The sequence below is a fragment of the Vanrija albida genome (genome assembly GCF_041260175.1).
Source record: "Vanrija albida strain AlHP1 chromosome Unknown contig_4, whole genome shotgun sequence".
NCBI classification, from domain to species: Eukaryota; Fungi; Basidiomycota; class Tremellomycetes; order Trichosporonales; family Trichosporonaceae; genus Vanrija; species Vanrija albida.
In genome coordinates, this window is record NW_027191423.1 from 2,813,301 (window position 1) to 2,838,014 (window position 24,714).

General features: G+C 60.6%; 12 protein-coding genes across 12 annotated transcripts; 6 read left to right on the top strand and 6 right to left on the bottom strand.

Annotated features, from left to right (window-relative positions):
* Positions 1-193: 193 nt before the first annotated feature.
* Q8F55_005846 (uncharacterized protein) lies at positions 194-1,031 on the bottom strand (the record flags this gene model as incomplete). Its single annotated transcript, XM_069354324.1, has 2 exons — positions 194-421; positions 471-1,031. 2 exons carry the CDS (start codon positions 1,029-1,031, stop codon positions 194-196), a joined length of 789 nt encoding a protein of 262 aa, XP_069208966.1.
* A 470-nt stretch (positions 1,032-1,501) lies between these two features.
* On the top strand, positions 1,502-2,586 carry Q8F55_005847 (uncharacterized protein; the record flags this gene model as incomplete). The annotated part of the gene is made up of 4 exons (XM_069354325.1): positions 1,502-1,612; positions 1,648-1,949; positions 1,994-2,095; positions 2,331-2,586. The coding sequence occupies 4 exons, from the start codon at positions 1,502-1,504 to the stop codon at positions 2,584-2,586; spliced, it is 771 nt and encodes a 256-aa protein (XP_069208967.1).
* Positions 2,587-3,539: 953 nt separating this feature from the next.
* Positions 3,540-5,279, bottom strand: Q8F55_005848 (uncharacterized protein; the record flags this gene model as incomplete). Its single annotated transcript, XM_069354326.1, has 4 exons — positions 3,540-4,020; positions 4,323-4,718; positions 4,792-5,099; positions 5,148-5,279. 4 exons carry the CDS (start codon positions 5,277-5,279, stop codon positions 3,540-3,542), a joined length of 1,317 nt encoding a protein of 438 aa, XP_069208968.1.
* Positions 5,280-6,108: 829 nt separating this feature from the next.
* On the top strand, positions 6,109-7,885 carry Q8F55_005849 (uncharacterized protein; the record flags this gene model as incomplete). The annotated part of the gene is made up of 5 exons (XM_069354327.1): positions 6,109-6,180; positions 6,232-6,686; positions 6,732-7,144; positions 7,183-7,730; positions 7,769-7,885. 5 exons carry the CDS (start codon positions 6,109-6,111, stop codon positions 7,883-7,885), a joined length of 1,605 nt encoding a protein of 534 aa, XP_069208969.1.
* Positions 7,886-8,818: 933 nt separating this feature from the next.
* Positions 8,819-9,679, top strand: Q8F55_005850 (uncharacterized protein; the record flags this gene model as incomplete). Its single annotated transcript, XM_069354328.1, has 1 exon — positions 8,819-9,679. One exon carries the CDS (start codon positions 8,819-8,821, stop codon positions 9,677-9,679), a length of 861 nt encoding a protein of 286 aa, XP_069208970.1.
* Positions 9,680-9,882: 203 nt separating this feature from the next.
* On the bottom strand, positions 9,883-11,564 carry Q8F55_005851 (uncharacterized protein; the record flags this gene model as incomplete). Its single annotated transcript, XM_069354329.1, has 4 exons — positions 9,883-10,505; positions 10,563-10,933; positions 10,971-11,100; positions 11,138-11,564. The coding sequence occupies 4 exons, from the start codon at positions 11,562-11,564 to the stop codon at positions 9,883-9,885; spliced, it is 1,551 nt and encodes a 516-aa protein (XP_069208971.1).
* Positions 11,565-12,503: 939 nt separating this feature from the next.
* On the bottom strand, positions 12,504-14,182 carry ucp10 (UBX domain-containing protein 10; the record flags this gene model as incomplete). The annotated part of the gene is made up of 3 exons (XM_069354330.1): positions 12,504-13,696; positions 13,732-14,020; positions 14,057-14,182. 3 exons carry the CDS (start codon positions 14,180-14,182, stop codon positions 12,504-12,506), a joined length of 1,608 nt encoding a protein of 535 aa, XP_069208972.1.
* Positions 14,183-14,588: 406 nt separating this feature from the next.
* Positions 14,589-16,245, bottom strand: BNA4 (kynurenine 3-monooxygenase, mitochondrial precursor; the record flags this gene model as incomplete). Its single annotated transcript, XM_069354331.1, has 2 exons — positions 14,589-15,970; positions 16,116-16,245. 2 exons carry the CDS (start codon positions 16,243-16,245, stop codon positions 14,589-14,591), a joined length of 1,512 nt encoding a protein of 503 aa, XP_069208973.1.
* Positions 16,246-17,031: 786 nt separating this feature from the next.
* MTG2 (GTPase of the mitochondrial inner membrane that associates with the large ribosomal subunit) lies at positions 17,032-18,869 on the top strand (the record flags this gene model as incomplete). Its single annotated transcript, XM_069354332.1, has 4 exons — positions 17,032-17,265; positions 17,304-17,346; positions 17,381-18,029; positions 18,116-18,869. 4 exons carry the CDS (start codon positions 17,032-17,034, stop codon positions 18,867-18,869), a joined length of 1,680 nt encoding a protein of 559 aa, XP_069208974.1.
* Positions 18,870-19,140: 271 nt separating this feature from the next.
* On the top strand, positions 19,141-19,791 carry Q8F55_005855 (uncharacterized protein; the record flags this gene model as incomplete). The annotated part of the gene is made up of 5 exons (XM_069354333.1): positions 19,141-19,160; positions 19,205-19,310; positions 19,346-19,493; positions 19,531-19,715; positions 19,753-19,791. The coding sequence occupies 5 exons, from the start codon at positions 19,141-19,143 to the stop codon at positions 19,789-19,791; spliced, it is 498 nt and encodes a 165-aa protein (XP_069208975.1).
* Positions 19,792-20,075: 284 nt separating this feature from the next.
* EFM4_2 (Protein-lysine N-methyltransferase efm4) lies at positions 20,076-22,329 on the bottom strand (the record flags this gene model as incomplete). Its single annotated transcript, XM_069354334.1, has 9 exons — positions 20,076-20,876; positions 20,913-21,039; positions 21,075-21,187; positions 21,225-21,456; positions 21,500-22,042; positions 22,083-22,105; positions 22,148-22,169; positions 22,213-22,235; positions 22,285-22,329. 9 exons carry the CDS (start codon positions 22,327-22,329, stop codon positions 20,076-20,078), a joined length of 1,929 nt encoding a protein of 642 aa, XP_069208976.1.
* Positions 22,330-22,739: 410 nt separating this feature from the next.
* Positions 22,740-24,098, top strand: SLT11 (Pre-mRNA-splicing factor slt11; the record flags this gene model as incomplete). The annotated part of the gene is made up of 8 exons (XM_069354335.1): positions 22,740-22,763; positions 22,810-22,844; positions 22,893-22,903; positions 22,951-22,979; positions 23,045-23,279; positions 23,329-23,672; positions 23,753-23,876; positions 23,926-24,098. 8 exons carry the CDS (start codon positions 22,740-22,742, stop codon positions 24,096-24,098), a joined length of 975 nt encoding a protein of 324 aa, XP_069208977.1.
* Positions 24,099-24,714: the final 616 nt, after the last annotated feature.

The window sequence follows — 24,714 nt, forward strand, 5'->3', positions numbered from 1 at the left end:
TTAGGCGACGTAGCAGATGCACATGGGTACAACATGACACTGCATTTTTGACAGACTACAGTTCGGGGAGGAGCGCGCCGGGTCTTGGTGCGGGAGGGTTCTTGGTGTTTGCGAGCGAGTCGAGTTGAGCGTCGAGAAGGAGTGTGGAGGGGCTGAAAGACGCAAGCGCATGGTCCGTCGTCCAAGTGAGAGCCTAGAGAGTGGGCAGGTGGACCTTGAAGCAGTCAGAGGGGAGCATGTGGCCCACCTCAGTGCAGTCGAGACACCAGCTCTGATGGACAAGGACCGCACCTTGGCGCAGTCTGCCGGTAGCGAGCTCATGCGCGATGTGCCGCGTCCCGATGTCGATCTTGCCACCCTCAACAACCTCCAACAAGATGACACTGGCCTCTCGCAGTGGTGCTAGGCGAGCGCCGTTGTGCTGGGCGATTAGCGACTCTCCAAAAGATGGGTTCGAGGTAGGTACGTACGACGAGCGTAGCCTCGATGTGGGGGCTGCGCGACGCGACATAGACGTTGACAGGTTGGCCGTTGTTGAGCGTGAAGATCTTGGCATCGCCCGGGGTCGGGTCGCCCGCGCCAGGCGAGGTTGGGATCGGTGTGGTGGGGGGCGAGAACATCCACACGACTTCGTTGGGGTTGGAGGTGGTGGGGGGTGAGGGGGTGGCGACGCGGTCCTGGGGCTGCTGGGCTTCGAGCTCGAGTCGGGCCGCCTCATCCTCGGCCTCGCGCTGCCGCCGAGCCAAGGTGCGAAGCGTGAGGACCGGCTCGGACGGAACGAGCCCATCGGTGTATCCTCCGAGTCTCCCGAGGGCCTGCAGTGCTGCCTGCTCTCGGGCCTCGCCCATCGTGCGGCGGACGCCGGTCTGAACCTTGGTGTGGGGGTCGGTGGCGACTAAGACCCGGCACTTGTAGACCTTGTTGGGCCCAAAGTCGGGAGACTTAAACTTGTGCGAGCGGTAGGTCGGAGGCGGAAGATTGAGGCTCGCCACATGGACTGTCAAGCGGTCTTGCGCGCTTAGATGATCCATGACGGTGGGGTGCAGAGAGGGGAGGGGATGGAGGTGGATACAGGTGACTTGGTCGAGTGGGTTGGGCAGGCTCGAGTGGTCAAGAGTGAGATTCCACGTTGGTTGGAGTGAGAGTGGCGAGCGAGCGAGCCAGCCAGCGAGCCAGACCGCCAATACATGCAGCAAACAAACATTGTGGCCATTTCTATTTCCACTGCAGCCAACAACCACACACACGTTGAGTGATTTACTCCCGCGCTCGAGGTGCCGCCTTCCCCCCGCCTCGCCCCACGCCGCGCCCCCCGCACCGTGCTGAGAGGCGACACGACATGGGGCCGTGCACACTTCGCACCAGCCAAACGGTCTGTGCAACGACGACACACGCACCTCCACGACTGTCGCTTTTTCCCACTCTTTGACCTTCTTCTCCTCATCTCTACCCGTCTTCCTCTCATCTCTCGTCTCTTTTACCCGCTCCCACTCCAATCACAATGCCACCAGACCGCCAAAGACCGCCCACCAGCAGCCTCTTCCGCGGCCTCGTCTTCTTCATCCAGTCACGAGGAAACCCAAAGCTCTGGGACGACATCAACTTCATCCAGGTGAGTTGAGTGACTGCCCAAAGCTGACATCAAAGAACCATGGAGGGGGAGCTACCCGTGACCCCTCCAACCGGCAATTAACCCACGTCGTCCTCAATGTCCAAAATGACGACAACTCCAGCTGCAGTCTGCAAGAGTATCCCGTTCGCGACACACCTCTACCCCGACTTCGAGAGTCCTGGGGCCTCAACGACCTCCTCCTCAAGTTCACGATGAGTAGTCGTACCCGCGGCCCAGTCGTCGTGGTAGTCGACCGCCAGTGGCTGTTCGAGTGCGTCAAGAGGCAATGCGTCCTAGGCCCCCGTGAAGTCCGACCTTACGGAGGATGGCAGGTCCTGTGAGTGTTTCCATCGTCCGTGTGCGGTGACTGACTCGGCGCAGAGGACGCTTTGGGGGCTCGGGCGCACCTCCACGAGACAATGGTGCAAAGGACCAGATTGCCGCTGAATGGGGCGACTACTACTCTAGGGCCCGCCCTCCTACGTCCCCACCCCCTCGCTCATTCCCCGACCGTGACAACCATCGCCCTGCTCGATGGAGGATGAGCTCTCCACCGTCCAGTACCCCGACTATGCGGGGCAGCACAACGTCTGGGGGCACCTACTTCTCAAGTGCATCTTCCTCCTGGCGAGCTGAAGACCGCTCATTCCGACCATCGGATTCAGTCAACACCAGTCGTCCCCTGCCTGGGCAAACATCTCAGCTAACTGAGCGCCAGCCAGGGCACGTTCGGCCCTCCATCCACCCCAACTTGCAAGTTCCCCGCTTCGATGCAGGTGATCGAGTCTCTGAACCTGATTCCATCAACGTCAAGGTTCACATCAAAGATTCTTCTGAAGCCAGCAACGAAGCACCGGAGGCACAGAACAGGATTGACGAACCTCGCCCCCATCCAATCGTCACTCATGCTCAAGCACAACCTGATGAGTCCTGGAGGCCTAGCAGCATACACGATGAGGGCCATCCTCTCGTGAAGGTCGAGCCGATTGAGGCGGTCGACAGCGTTCCTGTATCACCATCCGGTGTCCCAATGGACCTCGAAGCCGACAGAGCAACCGAGGGGGACCCATTGTCCTCAGCCCAAGAAGCACCCCTTGTCCCCGCCACATATGTCGATGACGCGGAAAGCTTGCTCTTTGATGAGTGGCCTCGTCCATATGACGAGGATGAGGATATCCCAATGGCGTCCACTCGTGATTCTCGATCGCCGGACCAACCAGATGAGGAATCAGTCGCCGGCATCTTCTCGGAATCCCCCAATGGCCCGGTTACGTTCTACCTCGATGACCCTTTCCACGGACTGCAGGAGTTAATAAGGGTTTGTATCAAAGCTGAAAGCTTGTAAGCTGATCATCTAAGATGCACGGAGGCCAAATGGCCGCCAAGGAAGAGGCCCAAGTGGTTGTCTTGCCTCTTGACGCTGGGGTGGGTGCAACCCTCCCATGCCATCTCGAGCTCCTCAAGAACAAGGGCATCTCTCCTTTGGCCTACGTGGTTTCTCACGACTGGGTTTGGCATTGCATCAAGATGAACGGCGTCGTCACACCGAATGACGGTTTCAAGGTCAAGGTTGCTCGCAAACCCAGGGGCTCGGGGATCGCCTCGGGAACTACTCGCCGTGTTCCCACTTCTTCATAGCTAAACTAGAGATAGGCGTTCGCGTACAGTGCACATATCCAACTGCTGGATGAAAAACAGCCAAAATGAGACCAAAATGGCGGAATTGGACTGCCACAAAAGCAAGACTGGTCAACCGTGGGAAACTGAGCCTGGTAGAACTGGTCCACTCGCCCGCTGCATGAAGTCGTGGCGAGAATCTCAGGCCGCCCAGTAACTACACTGACACACGGAGCGGGTCATGAACAATCACCTACTGAAGAGATACTGGGAGAGATGGTTGCAAGTGTAAGGGGTAAACACCCTCATGCTACCACTGTAGTCGAGCGTGGTGTGGGCCGAAGGGCTCATCATCATCGGTGTCAAACGCTGACAAGCCTTCCTCGTCAGAGGACTCTTCTGAAGGCTCCTCAGCCTCCTCCATGGGGAAGAGGGAGCCGCGAACAGGGGTCCTGGGTGACTCGGCGGGGATCGAGTGTGGGGTTGTCGTCCGGGTGCGCTTCGGCTGGGAGGGACGGGAGGAAGAGGTCGTCTTGCTGGTCGACGCAACCGCAGTTGAGCGGCGCTTCTTGGGGGTTCCGGCCAGCTTGACGATGTAGGCATCGATGTCCGTCATGGTACCGTTCTTGAAGCAATCCCACACCCAGTCGTGAGAAACCGCCCGCGCGACAGGGTGCACTCCCTTCTTCTGGATGATGTCGCGATGGCAAGGTTCCGTAGCCCGCACACTGAAGTCGAGAGGCAGAACAACCAGATACGCAACATCCTTGGGCACAATCTTCCCGCCGAGGCTCTGCGTGTTAGAGAGCATGCACCACAAGCTCTACTCACCTCGATGATTCGCTCCAGGAGCGGAAACGCACCCTCCAAATGGAAGGTCATTTGATCCTGACCGGACGGCCAGAATATTTGTTTTAGGTGGGTACCTGGCGGAAAATAGTCATCAGGAATTGGGCTCTCTTCGAGCCAGTCATGCTGGGGAGAGACTGTCCTGTGGCCACGCGACGCGAGGGGCGACTCGCCACACGACTTGATGGGTGTGGTATCCGTACTGCTAATGGGGCTGCTCTTCGAAAGAGGATCCACAGCGTACTCAGGAGTGCTTGGAGCCGGCGCTGGATCATCGCCAGAAGTCTGAGCCTCCTTGAGTGTCTCCTCAATACGGTCCGACTGGCTGGGAGTGGTAGGAGCAGGGCTGAGGGGGCTGCATTGTGTGCTGGGCTCTGGCACGCCGATGTGTAGGGCGTTGATAGCCGAGGTGTCAATGCCCCATTCGAGCTGCCCACGGCTTCCGCCGCCTGGGCGATACGTGTCGTATGTTTTCGGGAACCCAATCATTTTCGGTTGAGGCTGAGGGACAGCTTGGGATGCAGGTGTCGGCGGAGGTGAGGAGGTTACCATTGGTTCAGAGGGGCGAATGAAGATCGGAGCGCGCTTTATCCACGTCCTGGTACTGGGTCCATTGTTGCTCATCGTCTTGCTGATGCCGCTGTCGGATCGTCGGAAGATCAGCGTCTCGTTCAAGTCCGTGCTGCTGATCCTCGAGGCTAGAGCTGACTCACCGTACTTGCCATCCGCCGAAAGCTGCTCCTTCGACGTGGGCAGCTCCGAGGAGAAGGCGGGACCCAATACATGCCCTCACCCACCCTTGCTCGACCACGACAACTGGTTGGCTGGTGGGTCGTTCACCCATGGTATGGGTCTCGAGAAGGGCGTCCAGCCCCCAGTCGTCACGGTCAAGTGGCTTGGAAGAGCTGGCCACGGTGTGCTGGTAGCATTGACCGCCCCGAGGTTTGAAGTCGGGAACGGAGACGATGACATGACTAGGACTGTCGCTCACGGGGTCGCGAACAACCTGCCCGCCATGTTTCTGTGGTGTCATTGGTGCCTTTGACACTGTAGGTAGTCATGTACTCACTGTGATTAATGCAATATCCTTCTCCCTCCCGGGATAGTCTTTGGATTGAACGAATACCCGACATCCCTTGAAGACGTTGTTGAGTGAGAGCTGGTCTTCCCCCGCTGATGGCCCTGTTATGCGAAGTGGCATGGTGTCGAGAGAGGGGGGCGATAAAGGTTGTGGATGGCGTGTGAAGGCGAGGAGTTGTGGGAGAGAAGGTGAGAAACGAGAAACGGAGTCAAGGTGTGTCGTAGGTTGAAGTATGTTTGGAAAGAGTGTTCAAGCAAAAAGATGGGAGTTTATTTGCAGGATGGGTGCGTGTTGTGTGCGTGGGCGTGGGCGTGTGTGGGTGTGGGTTTGGGTGGGGGTGGGGGTGGATGGGTGAGGACAGACGCTGATCCGGCTGTCGACCAGCTTTGGCGTCCGGCCGTGCAGCCTGGCCTGGGCTCAAGGCGCTTAAGGCTTGCTCGAGCTACTCGACGACGTCTTTCCCCGCTTTCTCCTTTGGACTGGAGCCTCATAAAGTCGCAATGGATTTCTCCAAGCTGCAAGGTGCATGCTTGCATGAACGACGTTTTGGACCATCTCCCGAGCCTGTCGAGGACGGCGTGTCGAACCCAACTCCACACTGGCCCCGAATCAACAACGCTCTGCATTTACACTGCACCTCTCATCATTTAACTCGTCTCTTGCGCACGAACACGAGCTGATCGTGTGCGAGTGAGTGCGATCCATTGCAAGTGTGTCGTGTCAAAGTCGGTGGGTCAACCAGACTTGCAGTTGGGAGAACCATCTCCGATGACGTAACCTGTGGAAGCGGGGCCCCAAGCAAAGGGACCGGACCCGGTCAATGAGTCATGACTCTTTCGACAGACTGTTGTTGTTGATTCAACACTCTCTTCGTCACTGTTCCTCCTTTCTCACCTCGACAGTCTTAGTCTCACCACTCGGCACCCCAGCATCACGTCATTTGAGTGCGATGTTGGCCGCGGACGACGGCCTCGAGGGCTCTCTCTACGCACTCCAAGGTGACGAGATTGCGGCGCTGTCTGTGAGTTTCCCGCTCGCTCTGAACGTGAAACTGGCTCACCATTCTTCCCAGTCGATCTACCCAGATCTGGTCGTCACCGAGACCTCTGACTCTGCCAAGGGCAGTCACACCATCGCGTTAACGATACCGGTCAACCTCCCTTCAGCGACGCCCACAGTCCTGACATCCGCCCACGCCCAAAGCACAGCATCAACCAGCACAGCCGCGACCTTGCAGCTTGCGCACTTGCCCTCGTTATCGGCTCGCATCATCCTCCCTTCAGGATATCCGTCAAGCAAGCCCCCACGCGTCATCTCCCTGCGCGCTAGGATACCGAAGCACGACGGACCCGGCGGCTGGCTCAGCAACCGGACGCTTGGCAAGATGCAAGAGCGATTGACCACAATGTGGGTTGACCAACGGGACTCTTCTGGAGAAGGGGACGGTGTGCTGTGGATGTGGTTTGAGTGGGTGTCGTCATCTGAGTTTCTCGGCGACCTGCGTTTCCTGGACAACGGGACACTCCGGTGAGTCCTACGCGTGCAAGCGTTGAAAGCTGTTGACATCCCAAGTTTACCCACGCCGTCGACGTTAACTACCTCCACGTATCACCTGCTACTCAAGTCCAATGACGCCGTGACAACCCGTGTCGACTTTGAAGGCGCAGCCCATGCCTGTGCCATCTGCTTCGGAGACAGGAAGGGGCGCAGTTGCGTTCAGTTACCCGTGTGCGGGTGTGTCTTCTGCCATTCTTGCCTGAATGGATTCTGGACGCTAGCCATTCAAGAAGGCACATTAGCAAACGTCGCATGCCCCAGTGTCGACTGTGTCAAGGCTCGTAGCGCCCGACCGGTAGAGCACGCTGCCGCTGTTTTCGACGACGACCGAAGTGACGGGATCACTGCCGCAGTCGTCGAATCGGTTGTCGGCCCCGAGCTTGTGAGGCGATGGCATACTCTCAGTGCCAAACGCCTTATCGAAACAGGTGCGTAGTGTTTTTTCACAGCAGAGCTGATATCTCAGACCCTCTCTACACGTTTTGTCCTCACGAGAAGTGCCAGGCTCCGGTTCCTCCGCCTTCAGAATTGGAGGCAAGCGGACTGGCACTGTCCGCTGAGCCCACGCTGAAGGTCCTTCGCCTCGATATCGGCAAATGCGAGGTTCCATCCTCCAGACCGGCGCATGAGGACGCGCCCACTGGAGCCTCCCGCTGGCTCAACTTCCGCAAGTGCCCAAGATGCCAGATGGTCTTCTGCGTCTTATGCCGTGCTACCTGGCACGGTCCTCATGTGGGGTGCAGCATCAAGGATGCTGAGCGGGCTGTACGCGAGTACCTCGATGCCGACGAGGACGAGCGTGAGGCCATCCGCATGCGCTTAGGACCACGCAATACCGACGCACTCATGGCCCTTGTCCGCGACCACGAACTACAACAACTCCTGCAGGAGTGGGCGAAGGCAAACGCCACTGCCTGCCCGGGCTGCAACTCCTTCATCGAAAAGAGCGAGGGGTGTAACCACATGACCTGCGACCAATGTCGCACACACTTCTGCTATCGGTGTGGTGCAAAGGTGAGTGTCCTCGATCCCGTTCGGCTTGCTGATGCAAGCTTCCCGCCGACCACCCCTACGCACACTTCAGCCTGAAAAACACGCCTTGCTTCAACAAGCTGTTTGACATACGAGAAGCAGACTTCTGGGAGCCATTTGGTGTCTGGGATGATTAGTGGGGACTGTCGGCGCAGGGCTGCGGATGGGCATGCCACGCCGTACACCAACCTGCCTTCATGCTCATCACAGCCCGCCGACGTGTGTACCATCTGAATTAATCCTGCTCGGAATTGTGTCACATATGCATTATCTGTAGTGTGTGAATGGGTGATGAGTGGGTGAGCGGCCGGTGGATTCGCAGTGGTGTGGAATAACATTTTGGTGCATTGTGGTTTCGTAATCCGAATTAGAGACGGGGTATTAGGAGCCTGTCATGCATGCCGTTGAAAAGGCAGACAGCCTGATATCAGCAACGCCGCAAATACGCGTTGCCTGAGTGGTTAGATTGCCACTTAGCCACTTGAAAAAGTGGGTGACCTCGGTTCGATCCCGAGAGCGTACTGTTGGGCACATTTAAAGCCTACTTCCCCCATCCGTTAGGGCACGTTTAAAACCCACCTCCGTTTCGGCACGTTTAAGACCCGGTCCGTTGGGACGCCAACGTTTTGTTATCCGCGTTTTGGAACACACTGCAGTGAAGCGAGCACCAGCTTTTTGATCACGCTACAGTGGGCGAGCTTATAGGGGCACCAGTCGGCACCGTCAAGATGGCAGAGTCTGACCATCCGAGCGACGACTTGCACTCTTTTTGTTTATGGGCTTCGACAGACACGCAGCACAGTTACGCCGTGTTGCACTGATTGGTGTCAACCGAGGCCGTCACTCGGCGCTCCTTGACGAGGAGACAGGTGGGGATCGTGTTGGGATACACAGCCCGACCATCTCGACGACTACTAGTACCTTTTGTGGAGTCGTATAAATCCCTACAGTCGGCATTCGGCACTCACGCGACTGATGTCATTCCTGGCATTAGCCGCACAACCGGCGACATTTCGAGACTGTCTCATGCCTTGCACTCTTGACTCATCTCATACCCCAACACGACAACCATGCGCCCCTTGACCTCTGCACGAGGGCCTCTCGCCTCAGCCCGACTCGGCCTGCTACCCCGCCCCCCGAACACGGCGCAGCACGTGCGGCTCTCGACACGCGCCGAGCCCACCGAGTCCGCGCTGCTCGTGCAAGACCGCGACCGCATCCGGTGGATCACGCTCAACCGGCCGCGCACGCTCAACGCGCTCACCCTGCGCGACCTCGACGACCTGACCGACGCGGTCGAGTCGGCCGGCACCGACCCGGCGGTGCGCGCCATCGCGCTCCAGGGCGCCGGGCGCGCGTTCTGCGCCGGCATGAACACGCGCGCGTTCGAGGGCCTCGACCGCGCCGGCGCAAGGGCGGTCATCTCGCGCGTCGCGCGCGCAGTCGGCTCGCTCCGCCTCTCGCCCAAGCCGACTGCCGTCCTGATGCACGGGTACTGCCTCGGCGCGGGGTTCGAGATGGCGCTGGCTGCGGACTTCCGCGTCGCTGCGCCCGGGACGCTCGCCGGCCTGCCCGAGACGAAAGTCGGCATTCCTAGCGTCGTCGACGCCGCGTTGCTGCGCCACCACGTCGGGCTCTCGCTCGCAAAGGAGATGCTCCTCGCCGGAGACGTGTACCCCGTCGAGCGGTTCGGCGACTTTGTCAACGCGAGCAGCGAGGGCGAGCACGGGCTGCGAGAGGCCGCGGAGGCGCTCCTCGCCAAAGTCACCGACCTGAGCCCCGTCGTCATGAAGGCGCAGAAGGAGCTCAATGAGATGTGGATGAACGTGCCGCTGAGTGAGGCGATCGAGCGCAGCATCGACGTGTTTGCAGACGTGTTTGTGCACCCTGCGACACATGAGGCGATCGAGAAGTACAACAAGAAGAAGTAGGTCGCGTCGTGGCCACCGTCGTAGCGAGCATGCACTTTGGGTTGGTGCGATGTCAGCAGTGCGAGTGAGTGTGTCGTGCCGCTGGGGGCTCTGGAGTCTGCGTGTTGCGTCGCCACCTCCTGTTGGTCTCATGCCGCAGTCCTTCATGCGCGACTGCAACAAATGTTGGTTCCGCAGCAGTGAGTGCATCAAGCCGGCTACAATTACACCGTCATGGCAGCCGATTTGACAATGAGGAATTCGTCGACGCCGTACCCCAGCCCGCCCTCCTTGCCCGAGCCGCTCTCCTTGATACCGCCGAACGGGCTCTCGGCGGCATTCGCGATCGCCGTGTTGATGGCGACGGTCCCGCTCTCGAGCTTCTCGTAGCAGCGCCACGCCCGGCCAATGTTCTGCGAGAAGACGTAGTTGGTGAGTCCCATGTCGGTCGCGTTGGCCAGAGCCACGACTTCCTCCTCGCTCTCGAATGCGTACAGGGAGCAGATGGGCCCGAAGATCTCCTCCTTGTACACCCTTGCGTCGCGGCTCGCGCCCGTGATGAGTGTTGGCTCAAACAGGAAGCCAGTACCGACGCGCTTGCCGCCCGTGTGGAGCGTACCCCCGTTTTCGAGCGCGTCGGCGACCAGACCGACAACGCGCTCCGCACTTCGTTCGGTTGTCAGGGCACCGGTGGTGACGCCCGAATCGAGCCCGTGCCCGGTGTTGAGCTTAGCGATGCGAGTCTTGACGAGCTCGGCGAAGCGGTCGATGACGGACGCCTGCACGAAGATCCGGTTGGCACATGTGCACACCTGGCCGGCGTTGCGGAATTTGTTGGCGACGAGTGCTGAGGTGCGTGTGAGTGATGCACGCAGGCAGGTCCTGGGCTGTTCGCGGCACTCACCATCAGCCGCCTGCTCAAGGTCTGCGTCCTCGAACACGATGAAGCTGCCGTTACCGCCCAGCTCGAGCGTGAGCTTCTTGAGCGAGCTGGCCGACTGGGCAGCCAACAGCTTGCCCACGTTGGTCGATCCTGTGAAGCTGATCTTCTTCAAGCGCTTGTCCTCGCACATCTTCTGGCCGACCTCGGGCGTTGTCTCCGAGGAGACAGTGACGACGTTGACGACGCCTTTGGGGAAGCCGGCGCGCTGGGCGAGCAGCGCGAGCGCGAGCGCCGTCGTGGGTGTCTCGGGTGATGGCTTGATCACCACTGTGCAGCCCGCAGCAAGTGCCGTCGCGATCTTGCGCAGCGCGATGGCGACGGGGAAGTTCCATCTACGCATGGTCAGGACAGGACTGAGGCGGCACTCACGGGCAGAGGAGGCCGACCGGCCCGATGGGCTGCTTGATGGTGAAGAAGCGCAGTGAGGGGTTCTCGTTAGCCTTGAGGACCTCGCCCTGGATACGCTCAGCCTCGCCGGCCATGATCCAGGAGTAAGTGGCTGATGGGTTAGACCATTTGGGAGTCACTTTACCCACCAGCGTAGTCGACCTCTGCGCGCGCCTCGGCGAGCGTCTTGCCCGCCTCCATGACGACGAGGGTCGCGAGGTCCTCCTTGTTCTCGCGTACGAGGCGGTCAAACTCGAGGAGCAGGCGGGCGCGGGTGCGCGCGGGCAGGGCGGCGTACGCGGGGAAGGCGTCGGTGGCGGCCTGGATGGCCGCGTCGGTGTCGGTCGCGTCCATGCTCTCGACGCGGGTCCATACCTCGCCCGTGGCGGGATCCTGGACCTCGAAGGGCGTGCGGCCCGCGCCAGAGCGTGCCGCGGCGTCGTTGATCCACCCCGTCGAGAGGAGGAGGGAGGGGTCGTTGAGTGTGAAGCGCTGGGATAGGACCATGGTGGACGTGGAGAAGGCGCGGAGGGAGCGGGCGATGGGCGCGTTGCGGAGTGTGCGGGGCAGCAACATGGCGCCGAGGACGTCTTATAGCGCATGAGAGAGAGATCGAGACTGGCCGCATGATATGGGATTCGGGAAGTGCTTGGGGTGGAGGTCGAGGGCCAGGACGCGACGCAACCGCGCTGCGGCATCAGATCTTGCCGACGCTTGCCATCACGAATGACGCGGGTTTCGGGACGAGGCCGATACCTGCAATGTCAGCAATCGCGGCTCCCACACGCGTCTCAAACATTGATTGCTCGCCCCTTGGCCGCGGGCAAGGGGCCGCTCGAGTTCCGCAGAAGATGTTCGACGTCAGCGGTTCAGCGCGCCAGTCGCTCAGTGCTGGACAGATGGCACACCCACTGCGAGACTCGCATCCGTTGTGCCCAAATCTGGCAGATCTGGCGTCGGACGTTGCCGACAACCGCAGGCGGTGGTTCAGGAGCGGAGATAAGCCTTTTCCTTCTCAAACGCCCCTTGTACCCACAGTCAGAATGGGACCCCGGGGGGCCGAGGTCGGCTACCGCCACCTCTTCAGCGTGCGGTGTGGAGTGTAAATGTGCGTCGCAAAGGCCATGATGCCGAGTGCAGCCAGCACCCAGCCTCTGGACCACGTGCTGCCGCTGTTTGTGAGATTGTGCGCTGTATGCGGGCCACCGCGGCATGAGGCTCCACGTCCTACAGACGGGCTCCAGCTCTCGGTTCAACTTGTCCAAGAGAGCACGCCGAGGCCTGCCCCACCGCCACTCTGGGCCCCCGACATTGATATGCTCACCACTGGCTCGATTGAGACCGGGGGTCTTCAGCTTCGTAGACTGCGAGCTCGGGCGGGCGCATCGGGATCGAGTGCGCCGGGGTCGTAGCTTGCCTGCACGTAGCTTCTTGCGAGTCACTTGCGCCGTAAGCTGTCAGAGCATTAGTAGAGTTCACCCAACATTATGCCAACTGCGGTGCATCTAGACCCCTCTATTCGTCGTCGGACACAACTTCCTCGTCGCTCTCCTCGCCCTTGAGCGCCTTGGCCTCGGCGTCTCCCCAGTCGCCGCCGGGGATCTTCTCGGCAAACAGCGCGCCGCCTGCGCCCTTGACCGTCGCCCACGCATCTTCGGCGCCACCCTCGAGCAGCTCAATCTCCTTACGCGGGAACGATGTCACCAGGCGGAAGCCCCAGGCGTGCACGTAGCCCTCGGGCGGGGTGTCGGGGTCCTCGGCTGGGTCGTCGTCTGGCGGGATGAGCAGCGTCTCGGTGTAGATGAACAGCGGGAGCGTGCTCTCTCCAGGAGCAAAGTTGCGGATGTTGCGCTCGGCGTTCAGCGGCGTGCGCACCGCGACTCTCATCGGTCCAGCAGCAGCAGGGAGGAGATGCTTGCGCGCATACCGCCTCCACTGGCGGCGGTCGGCGAGCGCCTTGGCCTGCAGCTCGGCCTCGCGCTCCGCCCGCTCCCGCTGTACCCGCTCGAGTTCGGCCTGCGCGCGAGCAGCCTGCAGTCGCTCGCGGTCTTTGCGCTCCGCCTCGCGCAAGGCTCGGTCTTGCTCCTCTCGCAGATGCCGCGCCTCCTCCAAGGCAAACCGGTCGCGCCGAAGCCGCGCAAGGAAGGCATTTGTGCGCGGCAGGACGGACGTCGTGATGGTCTGGATGATGGTCGAGGTGCTCGTCGACGTCGAGGGCTCGCCCTGCAGCGTCGTGAGGATCGTGAGCCGAGGCGTCGAGCTGTTCTGCGCGGGTAACAGCGATGCGAACGTGAGCGCGGGGTACGTCGTCGTCAAGAGCGTTTGTGAGACCATGTATCCCTCGCGGCTTCCGATATCTGCCGCCCAGATCATGATGTCGTGTTCCTTGAGCGTACGCACGAACTCGGGGTCGGCAAGCACGTCGCGCTTGAACTCCTCGTCGTCCTCGTGCTCGCTGCTGACAAGCACCACGAGGCCGACCTTGCCCTGCTTGCGCACCTCGGACAGGAACTCGCGGTACGGTCCAACCCAGAGGTCGGGGAGTGTGCCGGCGGACGCCGAGCCGCCCGTGAGTGCCTCGAGCTCTCTCACGAAGCGCAGGGCCGCAGTGGTCGGGTCGCGGGGTCCGCTTGGTGGTGCACGAGATGGTGGTGGGAGAAGAAAGCGCGGGAGGTGGGGGAGGAGCGAGAGCGGGACGAAGGTGCGGACTTGGGTCAGCATGTCACAGGCGCACACGACTCACTGAAGAAGTACCATGTTCCGGTGAGGAGGGACGCGATGAGGCTGAACGGCCACACAAACGTCTCCCACAGACTCAACCCGGCGGCACCTGGGCGCGCGCGGGGCCTCGCACCCGCGCGCCCGAGCCCGGCGCCGGGAGTGATGCGGCGGCCATACGACCCGAGGGAGAGGTCGCCGTCGTCGGCCTCCTTCTCGTCGTGCGCCGAGCCCTCGGTCGTCGCCTTGGATCCCGAGGCACGCGACGACGGTCCCGAGCGGTCCTGGTTCGAGAAGATAGAGTTGATGGCGCGCTACGGCATGAGCGCGGGCTGGCAGTCACGACTCACCTGCACATCCCAGTTGTGTTCCCTCAACACGCGCTCGTCGCGTGCACGCGCTGCGTCCGTCTCTGACGCAGCGATGGCGTGGAGCTGGTCTAGCGCCTCTGCCTGCGATGGCGTGAGGGACGCCATCGTCGTTTGTTGTGTTGTTGCTGTGGTTATGGGTTGAAGTCCAAAGTCGACCGACCGCCGAGCGTCTTGGGTTGGGTGACGTGACGACGGTGACGACGATGTCAGGGCCAACTCGGCACCAGCAACAATTTGGTCCCGCGCTCCAGCAGTGGCAGTCTTTCGTGCATTGCTGGGCCTTGCATAGGCTTGCTCTCCCTCTACAGATCGATAGACATGCATGGAGGAGCTTCCACTGGAAATGAGAGGCTCGCGTGGACGTATTCAAGCTCAGTATGTGAGCGCCGCCCATCAGCACACGTCTGAGAAAGATGAAGGCGCGGCCAAGGAGTCGTAGAATTACACAACACGATGCATGGCTGAGTAGTATGGTGAATGCAGTCCCGGAAATCTAACAACACGAACTCTATTACCTGCGCTCGAAGGCGCGGTACACCTGGATACCGACGACGGCAACGCCAGCCGTGGCGAGGGCGGCGGTGGCCCACGCCGCGCCGCCGACGACGCTCTTCTGCCACTGCTCGCGGCGGAGCGCTTCGGCGTACCCGATATCGGGGCGGAACGTGACCATGTCGTAGAGGGACGTCCAGCCGCGGACCTTCTTGGTCGAGAAGGGCACGCGAGGGTCGATTGGCTGTGGTGTGGAGGGGTACACACGGGTAAGGACCCAGTCGAGTCCACGACGGAGGTGGTACAGAGGCTTGAGGACCGACGAGCGCATCTCGACGTAGTTGTTGAGCGCGAGGTCGCGGATCGCGTCCAGGTCCTCTGCGCGCTCGTTCGAGAACGCGTCCAGTGCTGCGCGCAGCGTTGGGTCGGCCGTGCCCAGCGGCTCGTCCGTTGTGCCAGTCACTCCATAGTTGTCGAGGTACGTCCCGAGCACGCGCACGTCCTCGAGGCCGCAGTTGAGTCCCTGTCCGTAGAATGGCACCATGGAGTGGCTGGCGTCGCCGAGGAGAACTGCCTTGTCGCCCAGAGTCGAAGGGTTCGCCTTGATCGTGACAAGGTTGCCGCGTGGGTTGTTGAGGAAGTCATCAACCATCTTGTCGCCAACGATGGCGAATGCGTCCGGGAAGTAGCGCGTGAAGAAGGCAGAGGCCTGGTCGCGCGTGCGCACCTGCTCGATCTCGGAGAACGGCGCGAAGAGCGTCAGTGTGAAGCTCTTGTCCTTGTTCGGCAAGGCGATGAGCATAAAGCTCTCCCGTGGCCAGATGTGCAGGTGGTTCGGGGGCATGGCGAACTCGCCGTCCTTGGGAGGCATGTGGAGCTCGACGTAGCCGTGCGGGATGAACGTCTGGGAGAAGTCGACACGCGACGCGCGGAGGACCTGCTGGCGGACGCGGGACCAGGACCCGTCCGCGCCGACGATGAGGTCGAACGTTGTGGTCACGGCAATGGGCGCCGCGCTCTCCTTCACGCTGGTCGTCTCCTCGCCGATTGCCGCTCCCTTGGCCGTGGTGAGTCCGTGGGCCGTGTTCTTGGCAAAGTCGACACGGTCGAGGCGCGTGTTGAAGCGCGTCTCGACGCCCGAGGGCAGCACCTCAACAAGGCGCTGGTTCAGCACCGAGCGCGAGATCGAGTTGGAGCACTGCCCACGCAGAGGGTCGTACAGCTGCGCCTCGGTGCGCCCGTCAACGTGGTGAATGAGGCGCGACGGCATGGGGATCGACTCGGCGAGGAGGAGCTCGGCGAGCGACTCGTCGACCGAGGCGAGGGCCGCCAGCCCGCGCGACGAGATGTTGAGGTTGATCGAGCGGAGGTTGGTCATGGCGATCGTGCGCCCGCGGGGGTCTAATCCGGGGTGTCAGCGCTGCTCAGTGCCGGTGTCTCGGTCGCGAGGGCGGGGTATCGGGTGGCGAGGACGGGCCGGGTGCTTCACCCGATAGCACCTCGGAGCCCTTCCGGCGCAACCCGGCCCGCCCAAATGCCCACTCACCGTCCCTTCCCTCCCAGAGCTCGACGTGCCACCCGCGCTCATGCAGGCTGCGGGCGGTGAGCGCGCCGACTGGCCCTCCGCCGACGACGAGGGCTCGACGCTTGCGCGTGGGGTTTGTGTCGATAGTCATGGTGTATGTGGTTGTTGACAAATCGTCCCGAGTCGATTAAAGTGCAAACGGAAAATCGAGGGTGCGGAGGCACGGGTGGGGTGGGATGCGCCTACATAGCGTGCGTTGGTGGTCAGTTGCCACCGCTTATCGCAAAAGCCCTCCACCGACCCGGACGACCGAGGCCGGTCATACGCACCTCGACTGGCTTGTCAGCAACGCGTCCATATGGCGCACGGGCTGAACAAACGCACTGTTGGTGATGATGGCTGTTACACTAGCCTCAGTGTAGTTCTGACCGGGGTTCGACTCGCTGTCGCGGCGAGTCGAGGCTCACTCTATCGTGGGTAAACGGCACGATAGAGGGGGGGTGAAAGTTGTACCACTTTGTAATCGACACCACCGGAACCACCTTGGAATCCATAGTAACTTGTACTCTATCCCGCCTAGGTGGGCGGAAGCTCAAGAGGGCATTGATAATAATCGGGTGGCCCCACCCAGCCATTAGGGGGCAGGCAACAAGCATTAAAGATCAAGACCCCAGAACAATACAGCCCCCAAATACACCCTCTCGAGAATCGCCCCTTTTGTAATCCGGCGAGGCATCTTTTGTAGTGTTATAATCAGGTGGGGCTTCCTTGAAATTAATCCACACTGCAGTTGTAATCCCGTTCGATAATCCTGATTACTACTTTTCGGGTCACGTGACGCACGCGACCAACATTACGCTCTGCCGAAAAACCAAAGCTGTCCGAGTTCGACAACTGCTACTCTGTACTCTGTTTGACAACTGCTTCAACTCACACAATGGCCGCCCTAGCACCGTGTAGGGCGTGCCTGCGCTCCGTCACATTCGTGACAGGAGCATCGGCACCGCTCCTCCGTCCGCCTCGCCTTCCCGCGCAGATCATCACGCGCGCGGCGTCCTCCAAACCCGATCCGGAACCGTACCACATCAACGAAGAGGAAGACGAGTTTGACGATGTCGTCGGCGAGATCAAGAGGAGAAGAAAGCGCATGGCAGACAAGCGGAACCGCCAGGTGAGCTACAACGGGCGACTAGCTCTAACTCCTCCCAGGGGGGTGACTTTGTCGACTTCCTCAAAGTCTACATCCGAGGAGGTGAGCTCGGCCTACAGATGCAGCTGACGTCCAGGCAAGGGAGGCTCCGGAACTGCGGCATTCATGCCCACGAAGAAGGGCACTGGTCCACCCTCGGGCGGAAATGGCGGGCCGGGAGGGAACGTGTACATCAAGACGAGCCCCCACATCTCCTCGCTCTCGACCGTATCGAAGCGCTCAGTAGGCGGGCAAGGGGGCAATGGCGCCGGGAACCTGCGACACGGGAGCCGCGGAGACGACGTCACCATTGTCGTACCCATTGGCACGGTCATCCGCGAGGTCCACCGCGAGGGTGAGGCGGAGAAGAACTGGGCCGACGAGAACGCAATGGGGCTGGACCGCGAGGAGCGGCGCGAGCGCGCGCGAGAGCGCTGGCTCGTGAAGCACCCGAACTTTGAGGCATCACCCAGGGATATTCGCGAGGCCGAGGCCGTGCTCAAGGAGGGCGGGAGATGGACGCAGCGCACACCGTCTTTCGAGGACGAGCCAGCGCTCGAACTCGACATTGCCGAGCCCATCGACCAGCCCCTCCTCCTCGCGCGTGGAGGAGGTGGTGGGTTGGGGAACACGCACTTTGTCTCTCCGTCGACTCGGCACCCCCGACTCGCAAGCCGTGGTGTCATCCCGCCGAGCCGGACTTTCGAGTTCGAGCTCAAGCTGTTGGCGGACGTTGGTCTCGTCGGGTGGGTGCTGTGGAGGCTGGGAGGCCTTGTTATGCCGCAGTGCCTTTCATCACGGCCTATTTGAGTCCAACCGCTGACAGCTCCAGACTCCCCAACGCAGGCAAGAGTACTCTGCTCCGCGCCATGACGGGCCGAAGGGCCGAGGTGGCCGACTACGCCTTCACCACTCTCCACCCGCAGATCGGCGTCGTACGCGTCCTGAATGACGGTACGTGGGCCGCCGAGCAGGACACGCCCATCGAGGAGACGGAGCTCGAGCGTATGCTCGACGCCGAGGCACGCATGAAGGGCGAGTACCAGCCTCTGCCGCGTGCACCTCGCGCGCGGGACCGCCGCTGTCAAGAACGCATTCGGTTCACCGTGTCCGACAACCCTGGTCTCCTGGCACGCGCGAGCGAGAATGTCGGTCTCGGTCACAGCTTCCTCCGGTCAATTGAGCGCTCGCTCGCCCTCTCATACGTCCTGGACGGGCGCCGTGCCGAACCCGCCGACGACTTGCGCGTCCTCCATAAGGAGCTCGAGGCGTACAAGCCTGGACTTGCGGCACGAGCACGCATCATTGCGCTTAACAAGACGGACGGGCAGGAGGACGACGTGGTGGCCGAGAAGGTCGAGAGTCTGAAGCGCGCGGCCGGTGAGATCGCCCAGGCCCACGGTACTGCGCCGCCCGTGGTGCTCGTGGTCAGCGCCAAGTTTGGCACTGGGATGGACAAGCTGGTCAACCTGCTTGCTGATGCGGTCGGCACCGCTCGCCAGCGAATCGAGGACGCTCGGCCCAAGCCAAGGGCAGTGGAGGAGGTGAAGGACGAGGAGCCGGAACAGGAGGCAGATCTGTTCTAGACAAGTCTCAGACGCCTGCATTTTCTAGACAACCCTCAGCATGTCAAGCATAGTATCCCCACTCTGTAGCCCATCATCCTGCATAGCATGCATATCAATGGTAGAGCGTTTCGGTGAGATTGATTACCTCGCTGGCCGCATGCGGAAATGGTGAGCGGAGGCAAACCGGCCTCCACTTTTTGCCACCCAACACTGTACTTGACCATTGTCTCGCCTCGTCCACTTTGTCGTTCGCTCCATCCACCTCAAACCAACACCGAGCAGCATCGCCATGGCCGCCGTCTCAGAGAAGTGGGTGGCAACTTCCCGTCGTAGTCACCCATACTGACATCCAGGCCCGCTCCCTGGCCGTCTTCCGCGATCGACGCGGCATCGCACGGCGCCATCGCTTTCTGCCAGATCTACTACGAGGCGTTTGACGAGCCGACCCGGCGGTCTCTGGTACGTCGTGTTCCTCGGCCCGCGCTCACGCCCAGGAAATACCCCTCTTCTTCCTCCCGACGGCCAAGATTGTGTGGAACGGCAACGTCGTCAAGCCCGACGCGGCGAGCCTGACCGCCTTCCTCGACGCCTTCCCGCTCAGCAGACACGACCTGCAGACGCTCGACTGCCACCCCCTGAAGCGTGGGTACGCATTTGCCCCGTTGTGCTGACCCACCAGCCCTCGACCCCGCGGCCGGCGGCGCACCGGAGCTCGTGCTCACCGTCACTGGGTCGGTGTTGAACGGCCCGTCCGTCATGAAATCGGGCGACGCACCCCCCGTCGAGGTGAGCGAACACCCGCGCAAGTTCCGCGAGGTGTTCGTCCTCAAGCCCACCGAATCGGCTGAGGGCATGCAGCCAAAGGTGGGTGATTGTTTGGGTGGGCAGCGCTGATGGCCAGTACCTCATCCAGAGCTCAAACTTCCGCTTCATCGGATAAACAAAACGCGAGAACGCGATTCTGCGAGCACCGCAGCCACAATGACAATATAGTAGATCACAGATGCATCGCATAGCAACGTCGAGTGGGTTTCTACGGGATCGAGTAGGCCAAGCAAGGAGTCGGTAGGATGAGGACGAGGCGTTTCACCTCTTCGCCGTGGCTGCTTTCTTTCCACATATGAGGCCTATTGTCACATGCACTCTCCCCACCCCTCTGAATGTAGACTACATCATGCCTCTACAGTCTATGCGTTATAGTTCGTCGCAGGAACTAGCCTATGCCTATGCCTCGTGCGCACGCTTGGCGCGGTCAACCAGCCCCAGCGCGCCCTTGCCTCCAACATCGTCCACGACGGCCAGGTGCCCAAACTCCACTCCGGCGTCCTTGCACACCTTCAAGAAGACGGAGCGATACGCGTCCTGGCGGATGACACCACCGCCCATGATGAGAGCCGCATCGGCAAACGAGCGAACCGATCCGTCAGGCAACGGCTTCGCGGCCATCTGCTTGGCGATGCGGACCACCGAGGTTGCGAGAGGTGCGATCGCTTCCTCGACAGCTGCGACGGCGAGCGGGTCGGGCGGGGACGCCGCAAAGGCCGTGAGCACCTCGCGAGCCAACGATGAGATGCGCAGCTTCTGCGCGTTGGTGGCGGTAACCGGGTCGACGGTGAGGTCGAGAACGTGCACCTTGCCGAGTAGCTCTCCCGTCTCGTTCACACCAAAGTGTGCGCGGATCTTGTCGGCGAGACCGCCGGACACCTCTTCGCCAGCGTCGTACGTGTGCACCGCGGCGCGTATGGCACACCTGCCGATGTCGTATGCGCTTCCATCGTCTCCGAGGAGGTAGCCGTGCCCACCGCGTCGTGCAGCCTGGACGACCTTGCCCTCCTTGTTGACATCGAGCGCGACGACGATGGAGCCCGTGCCAGCGATCACGGCCACTCCCCAAGGGACAGCCAGCGAGAGCATAGCACCTCCAAGGAGGAGCGCGTCGTTCTGCACCTCGACCTTCTGGCCAAAGAAGGGGGAGAGGAGGTCGGACATTGTTCGCTGGTCGAGAGGCGTGTCGCAGCCAGAGATCTGGGACGTTAGCTCACACCAGAAGAACAAACCTACCCCGATCCAGATATCCTCAAATCCCACTGGGCATGCCAAGCCGCCATTGGGGTTGACTCTCTCGTGCCCTGGAGCAGGCTTGCGACATCCGATGCCACCGACAGCGTGCAGAACGGTATCGATGATGCTACCATCAGCTCCTGTTCAATATCGAGCTCTCACATTTCAGATGACCGCTGAGCTCCCACCTCGGCCATATTGCTGGTACCGTTGATAGCGCGGGACACAATACCGTCATCAGTCGCAACGACCACCTCGGTCTTTGTGCCGCCACACTGCAGCTGTCAGAGAGGCCCACCTCACGTCACTTACGTCGATGCAGAGGTACAGAGGCGCAACAGGAGGGACCCAGCGCGACTCCAGCACCTGGACGCCAGTCTGCGCAGGTGTTCCAATAGGGACGGGAGATGAGCGCGCCGACTCGGGTGCAAGGAACTGCGGCTTGCTGCTCGATGGCTCGTCGGCATTCCTGGTGAACGCTACCGTGCAAACTGTCTGGCCGACCTTGCCGCCGAACGAGAACGACTTGTGTGGGACGCTCGAGCTGCAGGTGTTAGCAAGGCCGCAGACTTGTGTTTGAGACGTACTGGAAGGTAAAGGGCACACCCTCGCGGGTGAACCTCCTCTTGGTCTCCTCCTCGGTGAAATTACAGCTAGTGATGAGGAAGAAGCCTCCAGGCTTGACGAGCCGTGCCACCCTCTCAGGATAGACAAGCGATGGAAGGCGGTTGCCAGCCTCGGCAACTGCATCTTGCGAGAGCGCAAGGGCGTCAAACGTGCCCTTGTCGAGCACCAGGTCCCACGTCTCTGCGATGTCGTCGCGGAGGAGGTCGCCAACGCGCCATTCACAGGTGACGGGGTTGAGGACGTCGTCCTCGTCAAGCTCGTCCTCGTCCTCAAGCGCCTCACGGCGTGCCTTCTCGACGCTCGCACCAAGCTTGACAGCGCCGGCAGAGTAGTCGATGCCCGTAAGGTGGAACGCCTGAGGATCGGGCCCTGGTGACGTGAGGAAGGACAACAGCAGCGTGCCGTTACCCGACCCGCACTCGAGAACACGGATAGGTGTTGCTGAAGGCTCAAGGTTCTCGTGCGCCCAAGTCCTCATCTTGTCGACGCTGTCTTCGCCGAACCTGTCTTGTTAGCCAAGTGCACCGTCGAGATGCTCACCACACCTCGCCTTCATCTCCAATGTCCTGATGGTCAGCTTGATCGTGGAGAATCGGAGATGGACTCACATCGAACACGCGGTTCTCGCGCCTGGCCTGTCAGCGATTGGCCTTGGCCATAAGGTGCAGCTCACTCGTATACCATGTCCCAGTGGTCCTGACGGTTAGCTTTGAGTTGGGGGTATTACAGGCACAGTTCGGCCCACCTTTGTGCCCAGCTTGCTGGGGGGAAGCTCCTCTTCCTCGGCCATGGTGAAGCGCAGGTAGTGAGCGGGTAGATGAGAGAAGAGGGCGAAGGACGAAGGAGAAGGGGGGTTGCGCTGATTGCGCGGTAAATGTTGCGGCAAACAATGCCGAAATGACAACACGAGACGAGGTCAAGCACTCGATCTCAACCTTCTAATGGTTTTATTAGCATCACCACAACAGGGTCGATTAGAAAATTTTGTATTCCCAGCGAACTGCATTAGGCAACTCGTGCACCCGGAATCTGATTGGCATTTTTAAATTACCCTCCCATTTAACTGTGTGATCGATATCTGACTTTGCCGCTCAAAGTCGGTCTTGAATGGATGGGGTGGAACAACACGACGACAACGATAACATCTCTTCCCTTCTCCACCCTCTGCTTATACTCGACTCTCTCGCCCATCGTATCAACATGCCCGCCAAGCACGACATCAACGTGAGTTGACGTGCTGCACCTGTTGTCTGACGCTGACATCGCCCAGAAAGTAGGCTCGGAGAGCTCAGACTTCCCAATTCTGTGAGTCAGCTGCCGGAGCGTGTATGGTAGCTGCTAACACAACCACAGTTGCGAGACATGTAAGTCAATGAGCTTGCTGCTTATGGTGATACTGACCGCTCCCAAGGCTTGGGCCCAAATCCATACGTCCGGATGGTGAGTGGTGCCTTCTGCCTGCCAACCTTCCTCTGTCAGTCAGCAGTTCGAGCTGACACTCCTAGACGAAGCGAGAGTTCGGCCAGGAGTGCAAGATCTGTAACCGCCCCTTCACCGTCTTCCGGTGGAACCCAGGAGAGGGAGGCCGCTTCAAGAAGACCGAGATCTGCACCACTTGCGCCAAGATCAAGGGAGTCTGCCAGACGTGCTTGCTGGACCTCGAGTACGGCCTGCCCGTGCAGGTGCGCGACGCGGCCTTGGGACGCAAGAACCAGGCCCCATCAAGCGACATCAACAAACGTATGTCTGGAAACTCCTTTGCTGCTAGACGCGAGCTAACTCTCTGCAGAGTACTACATTCAGAACCTAGAAGCACAAATGGAGGAGTCGGGCGATGGACAGGCGTACGACTCGCAAGTTGCCAACGCCGCTGGCCGCGAGATGCTCAAGAACCTCGCCCGAACGGATCCCCACTACAAGCGCAATCGCCCTCACATCTGCTCTTTCTTCCTCAAGGGAGACTGCAAGCGCGGCGCCGAGTGCCCCTTCCGGCATGAGACACCAAAGGAAGGCGAGACGTCCAAGCAGAAGATCACCGACAGGTACTACGGAACCAACGATCCTGTTGCTAAGAACATTCTCAAGAAGGTTGCGGAGAGCAAGGGATTGAAGGCTCCCGAGGACAAGTCTATTGTGAGTGTGCTCCACTGACATGGGCACGTTGTGTCGAGTGGCATGTGCTCCCACCTCCGCTATCAGAGCTGACAGCTCAGACCAACCTGCTCCTCCTGGGTCTCCCGACCTGCACCGAGGCCGACGTGCGGACTGCATTGAACGATGCTGTTCCTTCAATCAAGCCTAACCAGATTCGCTCCATCTCGATTGTCGAAGCAAACAGTGAGTTGAGCCGTGGCTGACGCAAATGAATCAGCACTGACCTCTTCAGATGTTGCGTTCCTCAACTTCACTGATCGTCAATCGGCCGAGCGTGCAGCGGAGGGCTTGTCTGCGCAAGACGGAGTGGAGGTGAACGGCAAGAAGGCCAAAGTTGTCTGGGGCCGGGCACGCCCAAACAAGCCCAAGGCGGCAGGCACGGCCGCACCGGCCGTCAGCGCGTAGCTTGCTGGACGTGCCATCTGTTAGTTTGCCCTGTTAGATTACCGTTTGCATACGCATGTACCAATGTAGTAGATGAGTGCAGACGCGGTGCAGGAGGGAACGCGCCTGGCTTTGGGATCGGTGTCGGTGCCTGGTTTGGGCTGGTCATTAGGAAGCCCTGGAGTGGCGCACGGGAAACGCGTCGCGTGCAGGCAGTCAGTGGGCCGTGGGCCAGTCTCGACTCTGACAGTGGCGGGCGGCGGTCGCTCGCTGGTTGCTGGCACTGTTGTCGACTGAGGGAAGACCATTGGCACCGCATCTAAACACACGACCAAGCACCCACCTCCCACGAACACACACACACCTCATTCCCTCGCTCCTCCTTCCACTCCCCCACACTCCCACCCACTCTCACAACGCACCTGTGACTCTGTCTCTTGTACTTTTACAACATACCAAAAGCCAGCAACATTTACGTTTCGTGTCCTTCGTTTCCACGCCCACTCTGCCGGCTGGCAGCCTCCAGCCTCACATTCGTTTCGCTTCACCTTGTCGCCTTCCTCCTCTTCCACAACCCAACAGCCCCTCTCCTCACTCGTCCACCATGCCCACGTCGTCGGCCAACCCAGATGATGAT